Here is a 23071-nt window from a genome sequence, read left to right as displayed (position 1 = left end):
CTAGTTATAGATATAATGTAATTGCTTATAGTCTACCCTCAGAAAAAAATGAATTAGCCTGAATTAATGTTCAATTATGTCTCTCAAATATTCAGTAAAATGCATGCAGATACGATTGGCCCATACTGTACATTACACTCAGCCATCATCAGGAACTAGCTGATCACTTGAGTCTGACAATTGTATGTTATGAACGCAGACTGCAGAGGGTTCAGCTTATTTCTCACTTCCCATTTGTCTGGTGAAGTCAGTGCTCGGCGACGTTGCGTGTTTTTCTGTGAAGCAATAAGATAAAGTTAAAATTCGTCACAAGCTTTCAGAAGCAAGATTCTCATGCTGCCTTGTTTACATGATGGACGGATATGTCATATCATCTGTAAGTGTTTCTGCTTTATTCTCTCAACTTTGACAGGACAGATGAGGGGACTAGTTTATGATCAGAGTTTGTTATGTTGAGAGGATGATTTTGTGTTTGTTATGCTGTCTGTTCTTTGTGTTTCTAAAAACGGTTTTCTAGTGACCAAGGTGGGACTTAGAATTTCATTTATTGATTAAGATGCATATCTGAGAAAACTTGTGTTTCTGGGTTTTGTTTGTGCTCACTGAGGACATATGTATAAGCTGGTCTGTTCTGGTACTTTATTCCTTTCCCACTCATTGTGTCCTGTTAAAACCAGTAAAAATAAAGTGAAATAAATAGATAAAACTAACTCTTGTATAACACCTAATGATCATATTTGACAAATGGACTCCAGCTTTTACTTTCTTTATGACAAAATCTAATTTTCCCCCCACATAAGGCCTCAGAGGAAATCGTTCCTAATGAACATGAGGATTATCGACCACCCGCAGAGCTGTACCCCTACCTCCCTAATGTGGGAGAGATTTATGAAGGTGGGAGGACTGGATTTAACCGTTAAAAATAGGATAGGATCACTACACAAGTGTGTGCCTTACCCTCTGTCACTTTTCAGACCACAGATGGCCCTTCCACTCTGAGCGCATCCAGCCAACAGACTTTGATAATTCACCAGTGAATCACCTCACAGAGCTCCAGTCTGTGTCTCCTCAACAGCTGATACCCTACCGCTACAGCAGCGAACCTCTGGCGCTTCAGCTGGACCCAGCACTCGGCGCTCTCGCTGTGTCACCACAAGTAAACTCTTGAGTAGAAATGAATGTACTAGCGCCCATAATAACAACATAATCTATTTTCAGGAACTACTCTAAAGAAGATTTCATGGATTCTGATCATCTGAAATAAAGAGAAAAATTGGTTTTATCACAGCGCAGTGCCATGCATGATTTGGACAGTCAAAGATATTTTTGCTGAAATGTCATCTACACCACACAGTCTTGCTGATCATTGAATTCTATTTTGGTGGAGTTACTTCCTCTTTTAGGACAATGACAGTGTTTAAATGAAAATGTCAAGCAGTGAGTAACAAAAAACAACAGAGCTCTGTCACTCCTTTTGTAAACCTAAACTGTGGCATGCTTTTAATTTCTCCTAAAGATCCCATATTACACCTCATCCCAGTGCTACCAGTACCAACCCTCTGCCTCGCCTGGACAATACTACTCTGAAGAGGAACAAAGAGGAACGAGTCCCCTGCTTCAGGTATCAGATGGGGAGGATGACTTTGAAGACCACAACCACTCCTCCTTTAGGAAAGACACTAGTGAGTACCTTCAGTGCAAGTTTTCCACAGACCTCAAAGGTACCAAAAGCCTCGAGAAACTGATTGATACCTGATAAAATCTCTTGAACGTGTCTCATATTTTCCGATTCAGCCAATAAGAAGAAAATCCGCTTGTACCAGTTCCTTCTGGACTTGCTAAGAAATGGTGACATGAGTGACAGTATCTGGTGGGTGGACCAGGACAAGGGCATCTTCCAGTTCTCCACAAAACACAAAGAAGTTCTGGCCAGCCACTGGGGAATTCAAAAAGGAAACCGCAAAAAAATGACCTATCAAAAGATGGCTCGAGCTCTGAGGAACTATGGTAAAACTGGAGAGATCAGAAAGGTCAAGAAGAAACTAACCTACCAGTTCAGTGAGACCGTGCTGAGGAGCCTCTACTTACGTCAGTATCCTCACTGATGAAGGAACAAAGGCTGTCTTTTATTACGCTCAAATCCCTAAACTAGCCAAGACTGTGTTTTACCTGTTTGCAATTTCACTTTCCACCAAGTTTTCTCACCTATTTATTTGTGATGTACATCCTCTAAAGCATTTGCTTCTATATAAACTTCATTTCAGACTTAAAAAAAGAGTTTGCATATCTGTGTCTGTGTACTAGGATTAAAGAATGATCAAAAATCCGAGACATGTTAAAAAAATACAAAAATTCAAGCGTTTGTTTGTCATGAATGTCTGCAAATAAATTTTATTTTCTATTGTTTTGGTCAAATGCACTGAATCAACCCTTAAACAAGCACAAAACACATTCTGTTTTAGAGCACAGCGTAGTCTATCTCTAATTTAATACTGAACTTAAGACTAAATGGCTGCAAATTAATATCTCATTGATTTTAAGACTTTTTTCAATTGGAGAAATGGAAAGCAACTGTGAAGGGAAACACAAACAGGAGTTATGGCCTGAGACCAACAGTAGTCCTGCAAAAAGAAAGTAGGAGTTTTCACACATGAGAAGTTTGCCTTGGTGTGATGCTGCATGACAATAAACATAGTAGAAGGGGGGAAAAACAACCTCGACCGAAATAAAGAATCATAAATAGAAAACAGACAGATCGAAAGTGACTGTCTGTTCTGATGTGACGACGTTTATGCGTCCACATCTACAACTGCTTTATAACTGCCGCGCTAACCTAGAATTATCTTATATCGAAGCAGAGTTGTTCCGGTTTGATAGATGTTTCCAGCCGGACAGAAAGTTTCACTCTGGTTGTTCACTCTGGTCAGCTCCAATTGGCATCAGTCATTGCTAACACTAATTATAAGAAATATTTGTTGAGAAATAACGTGAAACAATAGTGCATAGCATAACAGTACAGCCAGGCACTTCCTTATGATTTCGCGCTATGTGATATGAATTTTATTTAATTAATTACCTCACAAAACAGAGAGCGAACAAATGATATCGTAACTGATGCCTGTGATGGATTGTTTACTATACTTTTACAACATGTCAGCAAACAGATATTAATCATAACGTTACTTTCGGGAGATTTGCAACCAAAAATTTTCCCAACGGACGACGAATTAAGTACCACCCCTATAATAGCTTCCGCTGACGTCACTAGAAGCGGCCAATCAAATCCCAGATGTTGTTTCGGTGCAAATTTCAAACGCCGATGAGTCGACAAACGAACGGACAGCCCGATAACCCTAGTTGTTAGTTAATAGGTTAAGACCGCTTTTGCGTTAAGAAAATTTGTTTCAAATAAATTTTAGCTGTCTGCGGTGGCAACATGAGAGTGAGGTTGGTAACTTACATTTTTATCAATTAGAGCATGAACTGTTTATGATAACAATGGTATATTCTGTTAGCAAGTTTACTTCCTGATTGGCTTACTGATTTTAGATAAAGCTAGCTTTAGTGTGAGCTGACGCTCACATCGTGTGTCACGTTGGGACGGAGTAGCTGTCTGTGTATGCTGCAATGAGTAATTCTGAACGGTAATTATGTTCTGTGTTAATCCCATGTCGCTCATGCTCCCGGTGAGCTGGTATTATTTGACGTTACAGCTAACGCTACAATACACCGTCGGGATGCTATAGCTAACGTTAGCTATGTCAGTGGATGAAAGGACTGAAACGTTAGCTCCCTGCTAACTGATTTTAAATGACTCGAGCTATAGTTTTAATAGAGGACCCGCCTGACTTGTATCAGGTGTGTAGCCTAAAGAGCAGAAAACTGACCCACACTTTGCTGTTCTTTCCAGTGAAGTCCACGCAGCAGAGTCTGTTGCCTACCTCAACAGAGCATTGGTGAGGTTGCAGGATATTTGGGAAGAAATTGGGATTCCAGAGGAGCAGCGCCTTCAGAGAACCAACGAGGTTCACAAGCACATTAAAGTGAGTCCCAGATCAGTTTAAATTAAAGTTGGGGATTTTTTTTTGACCTTGCAGAGTTAACAAACTCATATTTTTAGACATAAAGTGAAGTCTAAGTCTTTTGTTTCGTTGTCCCACAGGGTTTGTTGGACCTAATGATTGCCGAAGAGGAGGAGCTCAAGAAGAGATTACTGAAAAGCATAGAGTCATGTCTTAAGGAACTCAGCATTTTGTACAGTGAACTTCAGCTGCCCCCCTTTGAGGTACAGTCTCTTTTGGGAATTTGCAGTTGATTTCTTAAACCTGTCTGGGAAAACTGCTAACTCGTTTGGACTAACTTTATTGATTTCCGTGAAGGAGGAGGATGGTTGCACCATGCTGCAGATGGAGAAGAATAGTCGCACACGTCTAGAGGTGATGAAGGAGCACAAGAAACAGAGAATGGAAGAGCTTAAGGGGCTCATTGCCAAAGACCGTGAGCTCTGTGGTATTATGTGCACCACCCCCTTTTGCATTGACCAGGACTCCATCCCATCACTGCAGCAACTGAAGACATATCATGCCTACCTGGATGAGCTGACCAAAGAGAAGGTGTGTTACTGCTTTTCTTAATTACTTGCATGTTTTTTTTTTTTTTATTGTGGTCATAACCTGTATTGTCTTTCCAGGGGCGCCGCCATGATGAATTTGTGAGCATCAAAAAGGAGATCATCGCATGCATGGATGACCTGGAGCAGCAACCAGAGACCAGTTTTGAGATGGATGTGATGTGTGAGGATGAAGAAGCATTTTGTCTGTCGGATGACAACATTAATGCTCTTAAACTACTTCTCAGTCAGGTGAATTTGTGATCTGTACATCTTGATATGTGTTAGTCAATCTGAAGTGACATGTATTACACCATAATGGATTTATAATTTTTATTCCTCTATGCAGTTACAAACACGCAAAGCAGAGAATGAGGTCTGTTGTTCAGCTTTCCGTTCGAAGATCCAGGGACTGTGGGAAAGACTTCAGATTCCCCAAGAGGAGAGGGAAGCCCTCTCTGAGCATATGGTCATGTCGAAGAAGAGAAACATTGAGGCAGTAAGTCCTTTACATGAATTGTAAATGATTTGAGACACTGTGGTAGTGTGTTATTTTCCCAAGTACTTCTAACATCTTCATGGAAAGTTTAAAGTGTGTGCATTCTGTCTTTCCAGCTCCAGGCTGAGGTCCAGCGTCTAGAAGTCCTGAAAATGCACAGCATGAAAAGTGTCATTGAGGCCATCAGAACAGAGATGGCCCTTTTCTGGGAAAAATGCTTTTACAGCCAAGAGCAGCGACAGGCTTTTGTTCCATATTATGCTGGTAAACAATATTGTACAGTAACAAATCCCTTACACTGAGTATATGTGGTTGATAATTATGAAGGAAGTGTGGGTCTCAGTGCATGTTGTCTTTCCACAGATGATTTCACTGAAGAGCTTCTCAATCAGCATGAGGCTGAGGTCAAGACTCTGGAGAAGTATTATGAGGACCACAGAGAACTCTTTGAGGGGGTCACAAAGTGGCAGGAGAACTGGACCGTGTACTTGGAACTTGACGTAAGTTCTTCTGTAACTTCATAAATTATTGGGGAAGTATTTAAAACAAACTTCTGCTGTCGTTGGAACGTGTGTGGATGTATATACTTATACTTTCTGTTTCAGAAAAAGGCTAATGACCCTTCAAGGTTCAACAACAGAGGTGGGAACCTTCTGAAAGAAGAGAAGCAGAGAGCTGACCTGCAGAAAAGTTTGCCTAAGGTGAGGAAATGATTTAAAGTGATCTTTATTTATTTTATTGTGTTGTTTGTTAAATACAAAAAAGCTATTCAAGTGGTTTTCTGCTTCTGAAAGCAAAAAAATTGAGGAAATAAATGGTCAACTTAATTAATGACAATAAAACAAATGTAATGCACTAACTGACACTCGTGTCAAGCTAACCACGAGTGTCAGGTAGTGCATTACCGGGTTTGGCCAACAGATGGGGAAATTTAACATTAATTATTTCGGCCTGAACTTCATGTGCAATTGATTGTCGTGTCCCAGATTTTGCATTGAAAGAGCATTTTAGGGATTGGACCATTATGTAATGTAGACTGAGAGTCAGCTGTCGATGCCTAAATCTGATAACATGGCAACAAAGAAAAGTTGGTGTTTCCTGTTTGTTGCAGCTGGAAAAGAGCCTGAAGGCCCAAATTGATGTTTGGGAGCAGCAGCATGGCAAGGAATTCCTGGTCAACGGACAGAAATTTCTTGAGTATGTGCAGCACCAGTGGGATAATCACCACACTGAGAAGGAGAAAGAGAAACTGGAAAGGGTGTGTTATTCTTACAGTTTAAAAACTGCACAAGTTCTTAAATTTTCCTGTCACAAAAGTGCTGCCCGTACAACTAGACTTTTTTTTGTTGTGGTTTGAAATAGCAACTGAAGAAAACTAAACAGACGCAGGAGGACATGTTATATGGAACTGTGAAGAGAACACCATCTAAAAGGCGCATAGCAGGAACTCCCACTCCTGGAAAAGTAAAAAAGGTAAGGAGGTGCAGCTCTTTTATTTGATTTATTCTATGTGATTGTTGCTTGTGCGGTGACACTGACTGACTGTACCTGAGTGAAGACTGGGTGAGTTAAAAATCTGAGTTGAACCACACTTCTTCCTCTGCCCACCCAGTTCAATGCCACCTCGACCATCTCCACTCCCACCAGCTTCCTTAGTTCAGGCCTCAGTGGAACCTTGTGCCAGTCCTCCATCCAGAAACCACCTCTGTCTGCCAGCAAGGTACGATCACTGCCATCTTTGTGATTCATCTCACTGACCGAGTTTACATTATGTTTTTGACAGCCTGTCAGACCTTGAGGGTTAGATTGGTTAGCTGCGTTTCTGACTATCTTGTCAATCCATTTTTTAATGGTAATGTGGTGAGGCATGTTACAGTGTTTTCTGTTTTTGTTTAAGTTGTATATGGATGACTTGTCATGGCTGCAAATTGATGACAAATTAGAATACTGTGTGTCTTGACAATTGTTGAGGGTTGTGGAGAAAGTAAGCACTGAGCTCAAATATCTTAACCAGAATAAGACAGAAAATATGCAGTAAGTCAGGTGTTTTAACCCATGTGTTTGAGGTGATTCTTAAATGTAAATTTCATCATCAAGCTGACAACTTGCAGATGATGATATCTGATATCTTTGGACAATTATCAAAATGCTGTTCTTCTGATACTTTGTGGGAGCTTTGAAGGACTGGTGCTATAGATCTTTTTCATTTTTCTTACAATGTACAAGTGGGATTTTTTTGTTGTTTGTTTTCTTTGGGATTTTTTTTTTCCCCCATTCATTGTAGTCTTACATGAGATGGCCAAAAAACACATTATGATTGATTTTGTTGTAGGGTCTTGGCCTACGAAACACTGGACACGGAAGGACTCCCCGTGCATTAGACCGAAACAAGGAAAACATCTCCCATCTTAGCAGAAATACTCCAAGTGCCACACTAAGGTCTCAGGATACTCAAGATCACACCTTCACCATTAACTCTATTGCTGGCTCCTATTCGGAATTTGCGGTAAATGCGGTTTTACATCTGTTTAGTCCCCAGCTATGCAAAAATTCACAAAAATACAATGTGAATTGAGGATAAAACACAATTTAAAATTACGTTTAGTAAATTTAAGTAAGTAGTAAATTTTTGCTTTTCAAAATGTCTTTTTGCGATCCAATATGTTTTTCTATTATGTGGACAAAATTCACAGGTCATGTAGTTTTGAAACAAAAACATCCAGTAAAATGACAAAAAGGTTTGCTAGCATGTGGACAAAACACGATTTTTTTTTTTTAAAAAAAAAAACAACTTAATTGGCTGAACAGTGAGAGTTTAGGTAATTGTCAAACTGAGCAACAGAATTTCTGACAATTAAAAATGCATTTTAAGAAATTAATTATCTTCATCCAAATTTACATAATAGTAAACAATACACACACAATCAAAACACACAATAGATTCTCTTTATTTAAGCTAATGCAGTAGTTCATGAGAAAATAGTGAAAAACTTCTAATATTCTACTGTGAATCCTGATATATAGAGTCAGAACAATTGAGACTCAATGACTTGTGCCAACACTGTGTGAATGCAAACATGTAAACATTTATATTCAATCATTTGACTTTAACTTTTGACACATTAAATATGAACAAACACAGTGACGGCTGATTTTGACTTTTCTCTGCAGAGAAACCTGTCGGAGGCGAATGTTAAGTCAGGACAGCTGAACTCCACCGTCAGTCATCAGTGATGAGTCAAAGCAGCTGCTCCAGCACTGGACATCATCCAGCTCAGCAGTAGTTTGGTGTAGGTTTGATATCGTGGACAAGAAGGGAGTATTAATGTAAACTTCCTGTAAAACATGTAAATATTTTAATGTGTTTCCATCAGTGCTGTTTTCCTAAGACTTCATTTCTGATTTACCACTTGAGGAGTTTCCTCTGCTGTGTGTTTTGTGATGACATTTGTACCAAGGCTGTTGTGGCTTTTATTATGACATTTTTCTTTTGGGGTTTCAGCTTTTTAAAGCTTTTTTTAACCATATCTAGAGCACTACATTGTTTTAGTATTGTACCAGTTAACTAGTGCACCATAATTTTTTTCCCCCCAGCTGGAATGACAGCTAAATTTGATCTCCAGAATCAGAATATTTTGAGTGCTTTTTACGAAATCGAGCTGTAAATAAACGTTTAAAAAAAAAAAAACGTTCACCCTAGCTAAGTGTACCTATTTATTATCTTGTGTCCTTTTTAGTAACACCTGAATGTTTTTATTCTAGCTCCTGTGATTTGAGTTGCACAGGTTTCGGTTGCTGAGTCAAAGTCAGACAGCAGTATCTGTTAATATGGTTTCAGCAGGTCCTTAAAAACTCTGATGTCCAATAATTTGAACTTGAGGTCTTAAAATGCTGTAATTACATTTTGACAGGTTCTAAAAATTGTTGGATTATTCAGTTAATATTACTTTAACTCATTAGCGCTCCATTATAACAACCTGCTTCACCACAAATGTCGTCCAATCATTCTACTTGGGCCAAATGAAGTAATTGGATGGGCTTGTTTACAGGCCTGCAGCAGCCACAGGGCTTTGTCAGCATTTCATTGTCAGATTTACTAAATGGTGTTGGGATGTGAAGAGATTTTCTACAAATGCAAAATTAATTAGAAACTCTAAGAAAAATACAAACTCAGCTTTAATGATACTTTCATCTAACGTGGGTAAATGTAAGGTCACCGAACAGAGCATGTAGGGGAAAGTCAGAAAAGCATCTACCTGCTGCAAAAGCCACCACCAAGTCCATGCTGATTTTCTTTTATGTCCTCCATACTTTTTGCTAATAGGGATGTGAAATCAGTCGTAATGGTCTTAAAAAAATATCCTAAATTTAACCTGTTGAAACTGGCAGAAACCCTGGTTAAGTTACTGTGTCTTCAGTCCATTTCACATACTGACATGAGAATAATCTCCACGCAGACTAGAAATGGGCGAAATATTTTAAGCCATGCGTGTCATGAGTTCTTCAAGAGCCCTCTCACGGTGATTTTCGTGAACAAGCAGCACTTCTTTGATTGCACTTTGCTGGAAGCCCATCTCATTAAACTGAGTCAGAAGGCGCAGGAACTCAGCAGCCTGAAATAGGATTTAATGTGAGTAATAATAATACACATTAACTTATGATTAGGTATAGCTGTGATATCTTTTTAATTTTATCTTTGAAAAAAACGACGATTGATAATCACCTTGCTCTCACAGTTCTGAAACATCTCCAGGGCTTCCTCCACCTGTGCTTCATCATAACCGAGCTCACACAGACGGTCGCTGGCCATCAGGTATTTTAAGATCTGTCGATAACACAGAGAGATCACATTAAAACTAATTACGAGAATGACACGTTGGGTCTTTACAAAGTACAAGTTAGATTTCAAGTTGAAGAAGTGTCTCCATTCCACTAAAACGTGTTGATAGGGCTTTTAATTAATTCTAGTTGAATATCGGTGCTGATAAGTTCACCTTTACGATGTTGCGAGTGCATAAATAAGACAGCGGGTGTGAATGAGGATCCATTTTGTTGGTGTACTTCCTCTGCGGACTTGCTTTGTCTTTTTAGTTAGTGATCAGGAAGCGACTATTTGAGTTAAAGCATTTATCAGTTACAATAATTTTAAATGGAAGTTTGGTGGCTTATTGTAGTTGGTGAGTTTTCATTTGAAGTGTTCAACTTGCTGTCAAGCCTATAATTAATGAAGACAGCTCAAGAGTGTTTTATTTATACATTATCAGGACTTATAAAAAAATGCACTGACTGAGGAATCCATAGGGGTACCCACCTTCTCTGGGCTGCGGTAGCCGGTCTTCTGCAGGGCTAGAATGGCTGTGCGTAAAGGGTATCCCCTCTCTGTCACGGTTTCAAGTAGTTCCCTCTCTTCCTGGCTGAGTGCCGACAACAACTCTGCTGCTGAATCAAAGAAAACCCCACAAGCGCCACCTGTCCTCATAGCCTGTTGACAACAGACAAAAATAGTGCCATAAGAAAAAAAATAGTAAGTAGAAAAGAGAGAGTGTCTGGACACAGAGAGGGGAAAAAAACCCCAGAACCTTATGTCTGCTGTTTTTGACCACGGGCCCTGCAGAGGAGGGTCGCTGTTTCTGGACCCTGCAAGGAGAGAGACCAGCAGGTGGTGTGTTTTGGGATAACTTTCTGCTCATGAAGCCCAGTGAACGCTGCCTCTTTTTGCCGCTCTTTTTTCCTAAGAGGAGGGGGCTGGCCTGCTGTGGCCGGTGCTGCTCCAGTGCTCGCAGAGGTGGTCTGCAGTCTGGGAGAGAAGGTAAAGACCGTCTGAGGGTCCGAGGGGAGCCAGGCTTATATTGGTGCGTGGAAGAACCAAGGTGCATGTCTTTGACTCTGGAGATTGGGTTTTTGGGTGCGGTGCTCCGGGGCTGCTCTCTGCTCTTGATGGGACGAGGTGCATCTTCCTCTTCGTTGTCCTCGTTGTAACCGTCTTCATCTTCCGAGTCAGATAAGAGGAACTTGACAGTGCGATGGTGCAGCCAACGAGTGTCCGCAGAGTTCAGGCTGTGACTACGGGGCCGCGGGCTCGGGGCCCACATGTCGCTGCTCCTGCGGCTGGCCCTGCGACTCTCCTGAGGGCTGCTGAACATCAGCCAGTAGGGGGGGCAGGATGGGGTCTGACGGACTGGCTGCTGCCCTGATAAAATCACTTTCTCCAGGTTGAATCCATACTGCAGGAAAAACCAGCAAAAAAGGTTTTCAATAGCAGATATTTTGACTGTCACAGTAGGAAAAGCACAGGGTGTGATACATTCAAGTGTCTCAGTAGGTCAGGACAGTGAGCCAACGTCCACAACACCAGGACCCTGAAACTGAAGCAGCCACATGCCAATATATTGCCTTTAATCAAAAGTTCAGTTCAGCTGTGAGGGTAAAATCAATAATAATACACACTTAATATACATATTGTTATTGTTTTGCCTGGACCATCACAAATCTAATGTAATTGTGTGACAACAGTTGACTCAAACTGGAACTGTATTGGAAAGAGTTTTTTGAAATTAGCATTTTTCCAACAAATACGAGAATAAATTGTACGTCTCAAGGGAGAACCTGGAAAATTCTAAAAAAAACCCATCGAGTCAAATAGATCACAGCTAATGAACCGATCTCAGAAACACATTCAGCTTGACTTCACAACTGACCTCAGTGTCTCGTAGTATCTCATGGTAGTCTGCTACAGTGATGGCTGGAGCTGTCACGGGCCGCACTTCCTCCTCCAGCGGACCCAGCAGGGTCTGAAACGGGACATCCTCCAGAGTGTTCATTTTCACCAAAGAAGCACCAACAAATAGCCTGCATCAGAAGAATCAGATACAACCTCTCAGCTGGAAGTTCAAACTTTCAAACGTTCATTGCAATTCGATCAGTACTCACCTTTGTCAGCCGCTCACTCTGATGTTCACGGCTTACCCTGAAGCCTCGACGAGCGTTTGGAGTGGAGGATAAACACGCAGACACCATCGTACGTGATAAACCTCTTCATCACTAAGCCTCTGACATCATCTGAGTTGTTTACCAGTGATACCCCTGTTGTAATCCCACCTGAGAGGCACACTACAAACAATTGAATATATATATATATACATACATATATACATAAACACATATACCAGAATATTACTGAAATAAAGAAAAGCACTAATAATTGATATATTTGTAATTATTTTGTTTTACTATTAATACATTGACAGTGTCAGATATATTAACATTTTTCCTCAGTCTTTCTTGCTTTTTCATCCATTACTCAAAGCCACCTTTCAGACCATGTGACTTTCAGTATGGGTTTGTCGGGGGGGATCAGGGAAATGCTGAGGTATCTGGAAACAGAACAGCACGATACTTTCCGGAGATTAGCAGATTAGATAAAGGCGGCAGTGCATCAGTGTGGAAGAACATTGTGATATCTTCATTAGCTGATTTGTTATGTTGTGTCCGGGAATGTCATCTTTACTGACTTCAGGGTACATGCCGGTCTGCCAACAGGCTTAAAAGCAAAGAACAATTTAAATTCTGTACAGAGATATACATTTTATTTATATATTTTAAACAATCACAATAAGTTTAAGATTCACAAACTTTGGGTGTCGGGTTTACAGGTTCTGTAACAGACCTCTGAAAACAGTGAAAGGTGAAAACAGTTCTGAACCTTCACTAAAGGAAAAGGAAACTTAAAGCAAAAGGAGAACAGATCTAGTTTAATTTTATTTCATAGCACAAACAGCATTTTTTTGAGCAGTACAGCAGCGCGGTTCAGTTCAGTCTGAGAGCATTTTAGATGAAGGCTTGATTACAAACATGTACTGAGGTACCTTTTAATAACAAAATGTTTTGTCACCAAAAGGTCAAGTGAGTTTTAGCAATGCTGGGGTACGCACAAAAAAATAAAAAAAAAAGTAAAGACACCTGCGCTGTTCTGAGGGGGTTCTCACAAAGCGGGTTTAGAGCAGCATCCAGCTAACTGTGACGGGACGATCTGTTTGATAATGATATGAACGTGGACAATAAAGCTTTAATGTCAAGTTTAAGAATGCGATTCAGTCATGTAAATAGGAAATAGGAAAGTTAGTCCAAAACGGAAACACTTAGTGGCTAACCTGCTTATCCCGCTTTGTGAGACAGCCCTCTGATCCAGTCGCAGAGGTCTGTAAGTAAACACATATACATTCCCTAATGAGTGGGCTAAAGGAGGAAGCAAAACACTGAAAAATAACCATTCTGGTTGTTTAAAAAGGTCACCATTATTCTTCATCTGCTCTGTTTAGTGTGCTGGTGCATTACATGTCACAATGTGTTCTCCCTATTAGAGGTCATGTCATACAAACTGCATACAAATGCAGCACAGCTCAACATTTACAGCCCGATTTTACTGTGAACACCATTATTACAATGGTGGTAAAGAAGAAAACATCAAAATATTGATGTGCTCAAGGAATATTATGCCCTTATGATATATAAGGCATTACTTGACATGGTAACGTCACATCTACACTTGCTCAGCACCCCACGTTTTCAAGTGTACAGTATGATCCCAAAACATTTGCCTCCCTTGCCATGACAGCCCATCACCACAAAAAAACAACAACAAATCAACTAGCTACAAATCCTCTCATGAATAAAATTGCATTATCTTTATATAGATAAAATGTTAACAATCCCCAGAGATTGAAATATTTTATAAAGGTCCACCCTGCCAGTGCACTGCTAGAGGCTTAACATCTGATGCATGGGACCAAAGCTTGTTACAAACACTGAACTTGTTCATGATGAAACCACTCCTTAGTCAGAACCACCAGCCTTCATTACCCTTGATACAATGGCCACAGCTTATTTGTCAGGGGGCTATCATAAAACCCAGAGTTGGTATCCAAAGGTCCATAGTAATCTAATGATCTCAAAGATGATCTGTAGGTGAAATGAGTGATGTGTTTCAGTTGTTAGCAGCATCCGCCTGCCGTGGCCAGTTGTCTTCCTCAATGCCTGAGTCATATTCTTCCTCTGTAGACTCCTTGGCCGGAGCTCTGAAATTCAAATGGAAACTCCAGTTCAGGTTTCAAACCAACCACAACATTGGAGTCTCGGGGTGCTGGGCTTAAGGAATCTGATCTCGAACATGACGCACATGTTGCTGCTAGCAGAGAGACACTGACCTGATATATCTGGGTTGTGCTTTTCCTTGGACAACATCTTTGTCCAGCTCGACAACTATGATGTCAGAATGTGGCACCTCAAACATGGGCTCCAGAAGGAGCTTTTCCTGTTGAAAAAAAAAGTTTAATTATTGTGTTGCATCAAGTAATAAGTTCGATATCTTTGGCAACGTCACATACCATGATGGATCTGAGCCCGCGAGCTCCAGTTTTTCTCTCCAGAGCCATCCTGGCTATGGCCCTCAGGGCATCCTGAGTCACATTAAGGTCACACTGAAACAAAACACATTGCAAGTTCAGTCTGGATACCCAGCTATTCAGGTATAAACAAGCAGAAACCTATAGACAAATTCCTCACAAACAATTTCTTTTTCTGTAAATCTGATAGAAGAAAAAGGTGTTGTTTTGCAGATGCATATTGTTTCAGGTACAAGTGAGAAACAAACTACAATCCAGCAGGGACAGTAGATCCCAGAACCTGAGGGCTTATCAGAAGCAAAAACACTTCTCAGTAGTTCATTATACCGTGAAACAGGATATTACAACTCCACAAAGCTTACAGCAACAAGTATTTTACCTTTTGTCATAACACAGACAAGGTAAACAGCAGAAACACAGAGCTCACATTACAAAGTAATCCATCAGCAATGTCCACTCGCAGGTTACTACACAACTCTGCACTGCATTGTGGTGCTGATATTAAGTAAGTAAGGTATTAAGTATTAAGCAGAGCCCTTACTTTGTCCATGCTGAACAGAGCCTGGTACTGGGGCACCACAGCATTGCGTGGTTCAGTCAAGATTCGGACTAGCGTGTCTTCATCGAGGCTGTGCAGAGGAACAACCACAGGCAGACGGCCAACAAACTCTGGGATCATTCCAAACTCAATCAGGTCCCTGGCCTCGACGTGTTTCAGCAGCCTGTCCTTCTCTTCTATCTCTGCCACCGTGTCCGTCTCACCGCTGGTGTTAGCCAAGTCTGCAGCAGCCGCAGCACGGCGCCCTTTCCCCAGGTTGGAGGGAGTTCCAAAACCCAAATACTGAAGAGTCATCAAACATGAGGATCAAGTTAGAGAGGCAGGAATGATGATTAACAGGAATTTCTCGCTGAATGTCTGCTGAAAGTCTATCCATATGAGCAGAGTTGAATTTACCTTTTCATTCTTTCTTCTGCTAATGATTCTGTCAAGTCCGTTGAAGGCACCAGATGCAACAAACAGAATGTTTGTTGTGTCTACCTGAACTGTTTCTCCTCTCAGTTTCCTGGAGTTTTTCTCAGGGACATTAACAATTGTACCTTCCAAGAGTTTAAGCAACCCCTGACAGAGAGTAAAAGTAAGAACACAAGTCCAGGTCAACCAATACAGAACATGAAAATCCAGTTATATTAATGTGTACCAAATAAATACAATAAAGTTTTATTGAGTGTAACTGACCTGCTGGACTCCCTCTCCTCCTACATCTCTCAGCTGATGGATTCCAGGCACACTGCCAATCTTATCAACCTCATCCAGGAACACAATACCTGCACATGAAATACAAGGTCAGGGCCAAGGCAGTCTGAGAGGCAATCAAGGCAATATACTTAATGGTTTACCTCATCAACTTCATTGACTTTTGTAAATATATGCTTATTCCGAATTCTGATGCCAGGTCCCCCACTTTGCGAGACACATGACTGTATAAAAGATATTACAACACGGACTCTGGAACACTTCATAAAACACTGTTAAATAACGGCTATTTTACACAGAGTCACAACTTTTTTTTTTTTTTTCCTGTTTAGAGGTGACGTTGTACAACGTTAACTTGTTAGTTAGCTTACAGGGCAGTGGTAAGTCACCGATGTTACAGTTCCACTGATGTTTACTTTGGTTAATCTCAGTGCCATCCCATGTTTTTCTAACTTCTTCCTGCTTCCTTCCTATTCCTGCTCGCACATCCACGCCAATAACACATTCTTCATCCATGTCAGGAATGGTGATGGGAAACGTGATGTGCAAATTAAATAGGTTGTAGGCGAGTAACATATTAATTGATGTAAAAATAAACATGATTCAATCCTTTCAAGGGTGAAGGCTCAGTGAGAGGTTTTCCAAATGTTTTCGACAAGATTATTATGGCACCTTTTCAAAGAGTTGATATTATATCTTGAATTTTTTTTCTGTTGGCAAAATTATCATTGAATATATTAGAGAGCACAATATAGTCAGGGCCGTAAAGGTGATTGCTGACATAACAGAGCTACGGTTTCAGAAACATCCTCCATTTCCTCTCTTTATTTAAGCTGTTAATCACCAGTCAGCTCATTTCTGCTGTCATACAGATTTTCCTACTGTTCTACACTGCATGTTAGGGTTGGAAACAGGCCTTGCTGTCATTGTGTCATGTTCAAACAGAGTAAAATACTAGTAGTGGTACTGTGTGTGTGTGTGTGTGTGTGTGTGTGTGTGTGTGTGTGTGTGTGTGTGTGTGTGTGTGTGCATGAGCCGATTTCAAAATGCCCACATCAAATGTAAGAAATAACCGAAAGCTGGAAAGTACTTAATTCGAGTGTGATTTTTCTATTTTTGACTGAATGTTAACATCTTAATGGGGAAAATATGGTGTGATGAGTGAACAGAATGGACATTTTGTGTAATTTACTGTTGTTGTGGTTTAAAAAAAAAAAAAAAATTAACATGGGAAACTATAGTGTTGTTAAACGCAGTCCTCCTGCTCACCTTGCTGTGCTTTGTCCACTGAGTAGTTGGCATCTTGCAGCAGTTTGGCAATAACTGACTCGATGTCTTCTCCCACGTATCCAGCTTGAGTTAATGTGGTGCAATCACAAATTGCAAAGGGAACATCCAGACAACGTGCCAGTGTCTGTGCCAACAATGTTTTTCCTGTGAAAAATTAGAGTAATCGTGTTCAAATATATTTTGGCAAGACATATTCATATTTACAAGATCTGCATATTTGCCCATTTAAATATTAGTGTTCTCAGTGTTACTGAGCTGACACAACACTAACCTGAGCCAGTTGGACCTAGAAGGATGATGTTGCTCTTCTCCAGTTTAATGTCAGTGTGTGTGGAGTCCAGGACCTCTCCGCCCCTCCTCTCCTGAGGTGCCTGCTGGCTCGCCTGCTGCTGCATGGACGCTCCCAAAGCATTCCCATGAGGACTGATCCCTGCGATCTGCAGCAGCTCTGCAACGACAAGCAAAGCCACAGGGTTAGCTTTGTGACTGACAAGAACTTCTCCCGGATCTGTGTTTCATGAATCAATATAAAGACTTAACACAAAGCCTTTCTATTTACAGCGTATCGGTTTCTATTTACAATTTAACAAGCCATTCATTGATGGTATTTATGTCACACTGTGGATAGCAACAGTTTCTATGTACAAACTAAAAATACGCATGTCCTACTCTGTGCCAGTGTGAAGTTACTAACTGATAAGAGCTGGACCGAGAATAGCAGAACAGATGTGAATATAGGTCACTGGGCTACCTCATCTTTCTGCCAGTCAAAGATTAACAAACATCATTTTATTGCTTTGGTTTCTGTAACTTTTTTGCACATGTGGTAAATCTGTAAATAAAAATGCCTTTACCAGCTGTACTTCCTGATAATATTATACTACATCATCAGGTGTCAGTGAAATGCAGAGAAGGGCTTTAATTGATTATCAGTACATTTTTAAGATTACATATGACAATACCTTACTAAAAACATGTACCTGAAAAAGGCAGAACGGGGAAGGTCTGTACATTTTGGCATTTGTGCAACTCATGAAAATAAAGACTGTGAGTGTTGTGATTTTTATATGAGCCTTTTGTAACACTAAAGAGAACCATTCACTTACTTGTGAATCTGTACTCATCCTCTCGTCTTCTCATCTCTAGCTCTACAGGGAGGATGAAAGTACTCAGATCAATATTATCATTAATCATTACCATTATGACAATATCAATACAGTCCTGCAAAAACCTTTACACAGATGTGTAATTATTGAACAAATGCCAAATGATACAGATTTGATTGCTTCAGTGTGACAAACTTGAACAAATGCAAGTTTTTATCTTTTTTATCTGCACTTGCTTGCAAACAAATGATTAAATCTTTGCATTTCCTATGTTTATCAGTAGCCGAATTAAATATAATATACTTTAACTTTCGAGTTTAGCTTTGATCATCCAAGAATCATAGCTCATACAAAGACATAATATTTGGATTTTAAATAACAGGACATGTCGTTCCCCATCGCTGCTCAATACTGAGTAAAGACAACACTGGCATCCAAAATTAGGTCAAAGGTCAGCATTCCATAACTGAGCAAAACAGGCTTTGTCTAAACACAGAGGATATAGAATATAGGCCTTTTTGTTCTTATGCACTGTGATATTTTTCACATCAGACTGCAATAATGGTGTGTTTTACATGTAGAAAAGTAACAGTGAATTGATTAATGCAAGAGCTCAGGAGCAACCAAATTAATTAATGTGCATTATGTACTATTAAAATGAATCTAAAACATAAGAGACAGACAGAGAGCAAAAGAGGAGAGGAGCTACACCAACAAGCAGCAGAAAAATGTAAGATCTAGAAAGACAAACGATACTGACCACGAGGTGTAAGAGAGGGCTGTTTTTCCACCTCAACTTGCTGTCGACTTCCAGCAGGGATGTTGTTGTAGATGCGTTTGTAGTGATTGTACACTGCAACTGCTAACACCTTTTTTGCATAGGACTGGCCAACAACATACTTGTCGAGGTAAGCATATATCTGAAAACAAAAAGTAATTTCTACTTCATAACAGTATAAAAGTATGAATGTGTAACACTCCAATGAAACTCATTTAAAAGTATACGCTGACAGCTTTGACTCCTACTTCAATTTCTCACCTTCTTAGGCGGAGGTGGGGGTTTTTGTGCAAATGCCAGTTTCACTGCCTCCGCAGCAGATTCTGGCTCTTTGTTTAGCCCCTTCTTAGAGTCCGTTTCAGACAGAACCACAAAGAAATGATGGCATTTCTCACATTTGACAAATCGAGTTGATGCTAGAAAAGAACATATACATTTAATACTGAAAATATTCACAACCAGTTTGAATGAAACCTTGAAACAGTTTTCAAGGTTTCAGATCTATAAGCTGACTGACACTCAAACCAAAAATAACTGTTTAGTGAGAAGGTGCTGCTCAGTGCTCAAATGAAGAAATGGCCAAAAATCATTCTGACCTTAAGGGAAACTTCCTGACAGCTCTGATCAGGATCGTACACATGCTGCCTAACTCTAGCAAATTTCCCTTTGCAATGCAGCTATCTCTTTCCTGTGTTAGCTCCAGAGGGTGCTGTGTTTGAAAACATCAAAACATCTGTGAGACATGTATTCACCCAGAAACTTTGAAGGCATATTCCTTTACATCTGCTCCTCTTTATTTAAAGTTTCTACCTGCACTTTGCTTCCAAAATGCACATCAGATCATTAATCTGGGGGCAGCCGTGGCCTAGAGGTTGGAGAAGCGGCTTGTGATCGGAGGGTCACCGGTTCGATTCCCCCAACGGACGGGCAGGAAAAATTTGGGTGTGGTGGATGCGAAAAAATGCTCCCCCCTTCATTAGCCGGCTGATGTGCCCTTGAGCAAGGCACTTAACCCCCCATATATAAAACTTAACACTGCTCCTGTGTGTGTTTCACTGCATGTAATTTGCCAGGTGTTGCATGTGTGTGTTCAACTAAGGATGGGTCAAATGCAGTAGTCAAATTCAGTATGTTTATGTAAAAATATATATACTGCCAATAAACTTGATTCTATTCTAATCTTGGTAAATGGCTGTTAAAAAGTATACTCACAAACAAAGGTCTCGACATGTGTGCAGGGATCACCACATTTAGGGCAGCGCAGCTGGCTTCCCCCCTTGCCTGATCCTCCAGAGCCAGATAATCTCTTCCCCTCACTGATGTTTTTCTGTGTAAACACAACTGCGTCAGCAAACTAAATTACATTACTACAAGTTTCTTCCATGCACTAAGTGGTGTGTAATACTGCCATGAATGAGAGCCATAAATGAGATTTTTCCTCTAAGAAATTACCTTTACACCATCACTTCCATTGTCCTTTGTGGTCCCATCTTTAGAAGAATAGCAGACTGTGGTCTCTGAAAATGACCTCACCCGTACCCATGGATATAAATGAGTTTCCCGAGACCCCTGACGACCCACAGAAAACAAATGGGTCCGAGAGCAGGACAATCCTGTAACACAGCAACACTTGTTTTGATTCATAATGACATGGGGATACACATTTCAAAGTAATGACTATGCATGTGTTATTTTAAACTATATTGCTTGCCTATGCCTACATATTACTCTTAATAATAATAAAACGAATTTGCAAAATAATAATAATTTCACAACTGCTCCTACTGGTCACGTAACTAGAGCTGAAATGAGTAGCTGATTAACAACAGTTCATACTCAGGTGCATAAAGTTCATATTTTCTGTATGTGCTCTCGCGTTCCGTATTTTTCATTATGTGTGTTTTCATTACAAGGGCGAAGCTCTCTGACATTCTAGTGGAGAGGATAACTTAGCTTAGCTACTGCTACATGACCTTATTTTGTGTCTTCAGTGATGTGTTTAACTTCATGGGTTCCTTCTGTAAAAGCTAAGTCACAGCTTTGCAACTCTGTGAAAGGTTGGGCGATGTAACCTTTCCACCTACTGCTGAAATAACACGACTCTCATAATAAACAGCGATCTGAGCTAGCTGGAGACCTTACTTCATGGGCTGTAGCAAATAGCACAATGTCATGCAGCTTTGGCGAGATAGCAGAATGTGTAACCCTTTCTTACCTCTGTGGGCAGTGTTAAAGAACAACCTGGCAGCCGAAGTGCATGGACAGGACATAACTCGTCTTTTGTGTCAAAACCCTGAAAATAAACGTAGCGTCAATACGGGAAGAGGGGATGGTTAAATTAGCCACCAGCTAACGCCAGTGGCAAACAAGAGAGGCCAGTTAGCGTAACACATTTCATAACTTCAACGTCACTGTTAGCACTTAGCAAAACAGGTCATATGCTGATGAAGGTGTTCATCACTTATGCTTACTCCTTTAGAAATCACTTTAACCACCAAAAAAGTATCAACTGACTGGGCTATCGTGGCTAATCAGCTAATCGTGCTATCTTACGTTAGTAACCGATGGCAAAACAAACAATGTAGCTATGTAGGTTAAATAAACAGTTAACTTAGCTACGTAAGCTAGGCCCAAGCCAGAGCTACCTAGCCTCTGTCAGTGGAAATGATAAATAGCCCTGGGTGGACAGTCAATGCTGCACAGTTAAGTGGTTTGAGCCCGTGGTGTGGACATAAATAAGTAGCTAACAGTCAGGTGCGCAAGTTAACATGAAACAAAATGTTTAGCTTAGCTAATTGCAACATTATAGCAGCGACATGGGAGACAACATATAACAAGTCTGCTAGTTTTACTCACTGGGCACGATGAAATCAGTCGCGTCTTGACAGCCGCTTCGATAAAACAAAATTGTTTAGTCACTGCAACTTTCGCTCTCGTGTTTTAGCCTGACTGATCAATGTGTCATACTAATGTCAGTACACCTAATAGTTATTGCATGAAGTGGGAAGCGCTGGCTCCTTTTAGGCCGCTATTTCCCAGGTAAGACACCGAAAGTGATGTAACGTTAACGCTTGCTGTTATGAACTAGGTGGGTTAATCGCTAGCTAGCTAGCTTTCACTGTGGGTACAGTAGCTAGCAAAAGTGATTTATTCAGTGTAAACGGTGTAAGCAATATGGCGGCTGCTCTCATGTCTATGCCGTTCGAGACATCCATATCTTTTAAGATCTACTAATGCCCAGGAGGCGTTACAGGAATGACTGCTGGTGCGTTCAAATGACACTCGTAATGAACAGCATCGATAAGGGATTGGTGAGATTCTACTATGAAACTTCGCAAATTTACAACACTGTCTCGAAGTCACGGCCATTCGAGATCGCAAAATTAACAGTACTGTTTGCCATGAATCATTAGGCATATTTACTGCCTCTGTTGCTCATTAAATTACATGGTGGTCTCTGATAAACGTCCAGCAGATACGAGTGAGACGAATTAGTTACTATAATGTATTGAGGGAATAGGAGACTCCTGACATTGAATAGATTAGTGTGAGATTAAAATCTGTTTAAATCATATGGGATTTCACCCTCAGCAAATATACTCCATCTATGTAAGTGTGTGCTATGCACATATACAGTTTAAAACAATATAATGCTAATATTCCCAAAACAATACTAGCTGGAATAAACCCTGTGGTGAATCCTATTTGTATTCAGTCTTCCCAACCTTTAAAATCTTATGACATCCTACTGAGCATTCTGACAGCCATCTCTGTCATTACCCTCCAAGAGTGGATTTGCCCAAAATCAAAAAAAAAAAATGATGTGCTAAAATTCAACTCCTTTATTTAAATCAAAAGATACTGACCAACATCTCACATCAGCTGCAGGTACACAGCAGTGAGTGTTTCTGTCTGTTTTGGCCAAAATGTAGGACAGGCGAACTCATCCACAATGATGTAGTCTTCAGCAGTTTCCTTACATCATGTTCCTACAGTGAATCTCTAATCACACTCAATACATTTGGGAAAAGTCATTTGAATGGATATTGAGACAAATGTGGGCAAAACATTTTGTCACAGAACTCTGCAGTATAAAGTAAATATATAATTTTCAAAACTGAAATGCAACTCAG

General features: G+C 40.3%; 4 protein-coding genes across 7 annotated transcripts; 2 read left to right on the top strand and 2 right to left on the bottom strand.

The window, feature by feature from the left end:
* The first annotated feature begins 171 nt into the window (after positions 1-171).
* spi1a (Spi-1 proto-oncogene a) lies at positions 172-2404 on the top strand. Its single transcript, XM_046393304.1, has 5 exons — positions 172-376; positions 801-894; positions 975-1156; positions 1517-1682; positions 1795-2404. Exons 1-5 carry the CDS (start codon positions 350-352, stop codon positions 2103-2105), a joined length of 780 nt encoding a protein of 259 aa, XP_046249260.1. The 5' UTR covers positions 172-349; the 3' UTR covers positions 2106-2404.
* An 858-nt stretch (positions 2405-3262) lies between these two features.
* LOC124061469 (protein regulator of cytokinesis 1-like) lies at positions 3263-8796 on the top strand. 3 transcript variants are annotated; one of them, XM_046393295.1, is made up of 14 exons: positions 3263-3447; positions 3911-4043; positions 4163-4285; positions 4380-4613; positions 4691-4861; positions 4959-5108; positions 5225-5372; positions 5472-5608; positions 5714-5809; positions 6220-6366; positions 6471-6581; positions 6721-6828; positions 7441-7614; positions 8280-8796. In XM_046393295.1, the coding sequence occupies exons 1-14, from the start codon at positions 3437-3439 to the stop codon at positions 8340-8342; spliced, it is 1806 nt and encodes a 601-aa protein (XP_046249251.1). In that variant the 5' UTR covers positions 3263-3436; the 3' UTR covers positions 8343-8796. The 3 variants fall into 3 exon arrangements, with proteins under 3 accessions (XP_046249251.1, XP_046249252.1, XP_046249250.1); XM_046393296.1 differs by lacking the exon at positions 3263-3447 and adding an exon at positions 3492-3644 and having other exon boundaries at positions 7441-7547; XM_046393294.1 differs by lacking the exon at positions 3263-3447 and adding an exon at positions 3492-3644.
* Positions 8661-12529, bottom strand: LOC124061471 (ubiquitin-associated protein 1-like). The gene is made up of 6 exons (XM_046393299.1): positions 12039-12529; positions 11807-11957; positions 10688-11332; positions 10420-10590; positions 9832-9933; positions 8661-9721 (listed from the first exon to the last, which is right to left on the bottom strand). The coding sequence occupies exons 2-6, from the start codon at positions 11927-11929 to the stop codon at positions 9587-9589; spliced, it is 1176 nt and encodes a 391-aa protein (XP_046249255.1). The 5' UTR covers positions 11930-11957; positions 12039-12529; the 3' UTR covers positions 8661-9586.
* Positions 12530-12844: 315 nt separating this feature from the next.
* On the bottom strand, positions 12845-22079 carry clpxb (caseinolytic mitochondrial matrix peptidase chaperone subunit Xb). 2 transcript variants are annotated; one of them, XM_046393292.1, is made up of 15 exons: positions 21795-22077; positions 21154-21231; positions 20391-20551; positions 20151-20265; positions 19200-19354; positions 18921-19080; positions 18161-18202; positions 17326-17502; positions 17034-17198; positions 15747-15835; positions 15465-15629; positions 15051-15350; positions 14492-14584; positions 14312-14418; positions 12845-14182 (listed from the first exon to the last, which is right to left on the bottom strand). In XM_046393292.1, exons 2-15 carry the CDS (start codon positions 21206-21208, stop codon positions 14092-14094), a joined length of 1875 nt encoding a protein of 624 aa, XP_046249248.1. In that variant the 5' UTR covers positions 21209-21231; positions 21795-22077; the 3' UTR covers positions 12845-14091. The 2 variants fall into 2 exon arrangements, with proteins under 2 accessions (XP_046249248.1, XP_046249249.1); XM_046393293.1 differs by lacking the exon at positions 18161-18202 and having other exon boundaries at positions 21795-22079.
* Positions 22080-23071: the final 992 nt, after the last annotated feature.

Source organism: Scatophagus argus, chromosome 7 (assembly GCF_020382885.2).
Source record: "Scatophagus argus isolate fScaArg1 chromosome 7, fScaArg1.pri, whole genome shotgun sequence".
NCBI classification, from domain to species: domain Eukaryota; kingdom Metazoa; phylum Chordata; class Actinopteri; family Scatophagidae; genus Scatophagus; species Scatophagus argus.
Note: the sequence above shows the minus strand (reverse complement) of the source record. Positions and strands in the feature narration are given on the sequence as shown.

Coding starts and splice junctions, on each gene's coding strand:
- LOC124061471 (XM_046393299.1), bottom strand. CDS start 11,929: ATGAACACTCTGGAGGATGTCCCGTTTCAGACCCTGCTGGGTCCGCTG. Junction 11,333..11,806: donor AGATACTACGAGACACTGAG/GTCAGTTGTGAA, acceptor TTTTTCCTGCAG/TATGGATTCAACCTGGAGAA. Junction 9,722..9,831: donor TTCAGAACTGTGAGAGCAAG/GTGATTATCAAT, acceptor ATCCTATTTCAG/GCTGCTGAGTTCCTGCGCCT.
- spi1a (XM_046393304.1), top strand. CDS start 350: ATGATGGACGGATATGTCATATCATCT. Junction 377..800: donor ACGGATATGTCATATCATCT/GTAAGTGTTTCT, acceptor CCCCCACATAAG/GCCTCAGAGGAAATCGTTCC. Junction 1,683..1,794: donor CTCCTTTAGGAAAGACACTA/GTGAGTACCTTC, acceptor TTTCCGATTCAG/CCAATAAGAAGAAAATCCGC.
- LOC124061469 (XM_046393294.1), top strand. Junction 6,582..6,720: donor CTCCTGGAAAAGTAAAAAAG/GTAAGGAGGTGC, acceptor CTGCCCACCCAG/TTCAATGCCACCTCGACCAT. Junction 7,615..8,279: donor GCTCCTATTCGGAATTTGCG/GTAAATGCGGTT, acceptor TTTTCTCTGCAG/AGAAACCTGTCGGAGGCGAA.
- clpxb (XM_046393292.1), bottom strand. CDS start 21,208: ATGTCCTGTCCATGCACTTCGGCTGCCAGGTTGTTCTTTAACACTGCC. Junction 19,355..20,150: donor ACATGTCGAGACCTTTGTTT/GTGAGTATACTT, acceptor GTTCTTTTCTAG/CATCAACTCGATTTGTCAAA. Junction 17,199..17,325: donor TCTAGGTCCAACTGGCTCAG/GTTAGTGTTGTG, acceptor AATTTTTCACAG/GAAAAACATTGTTGGCACAG.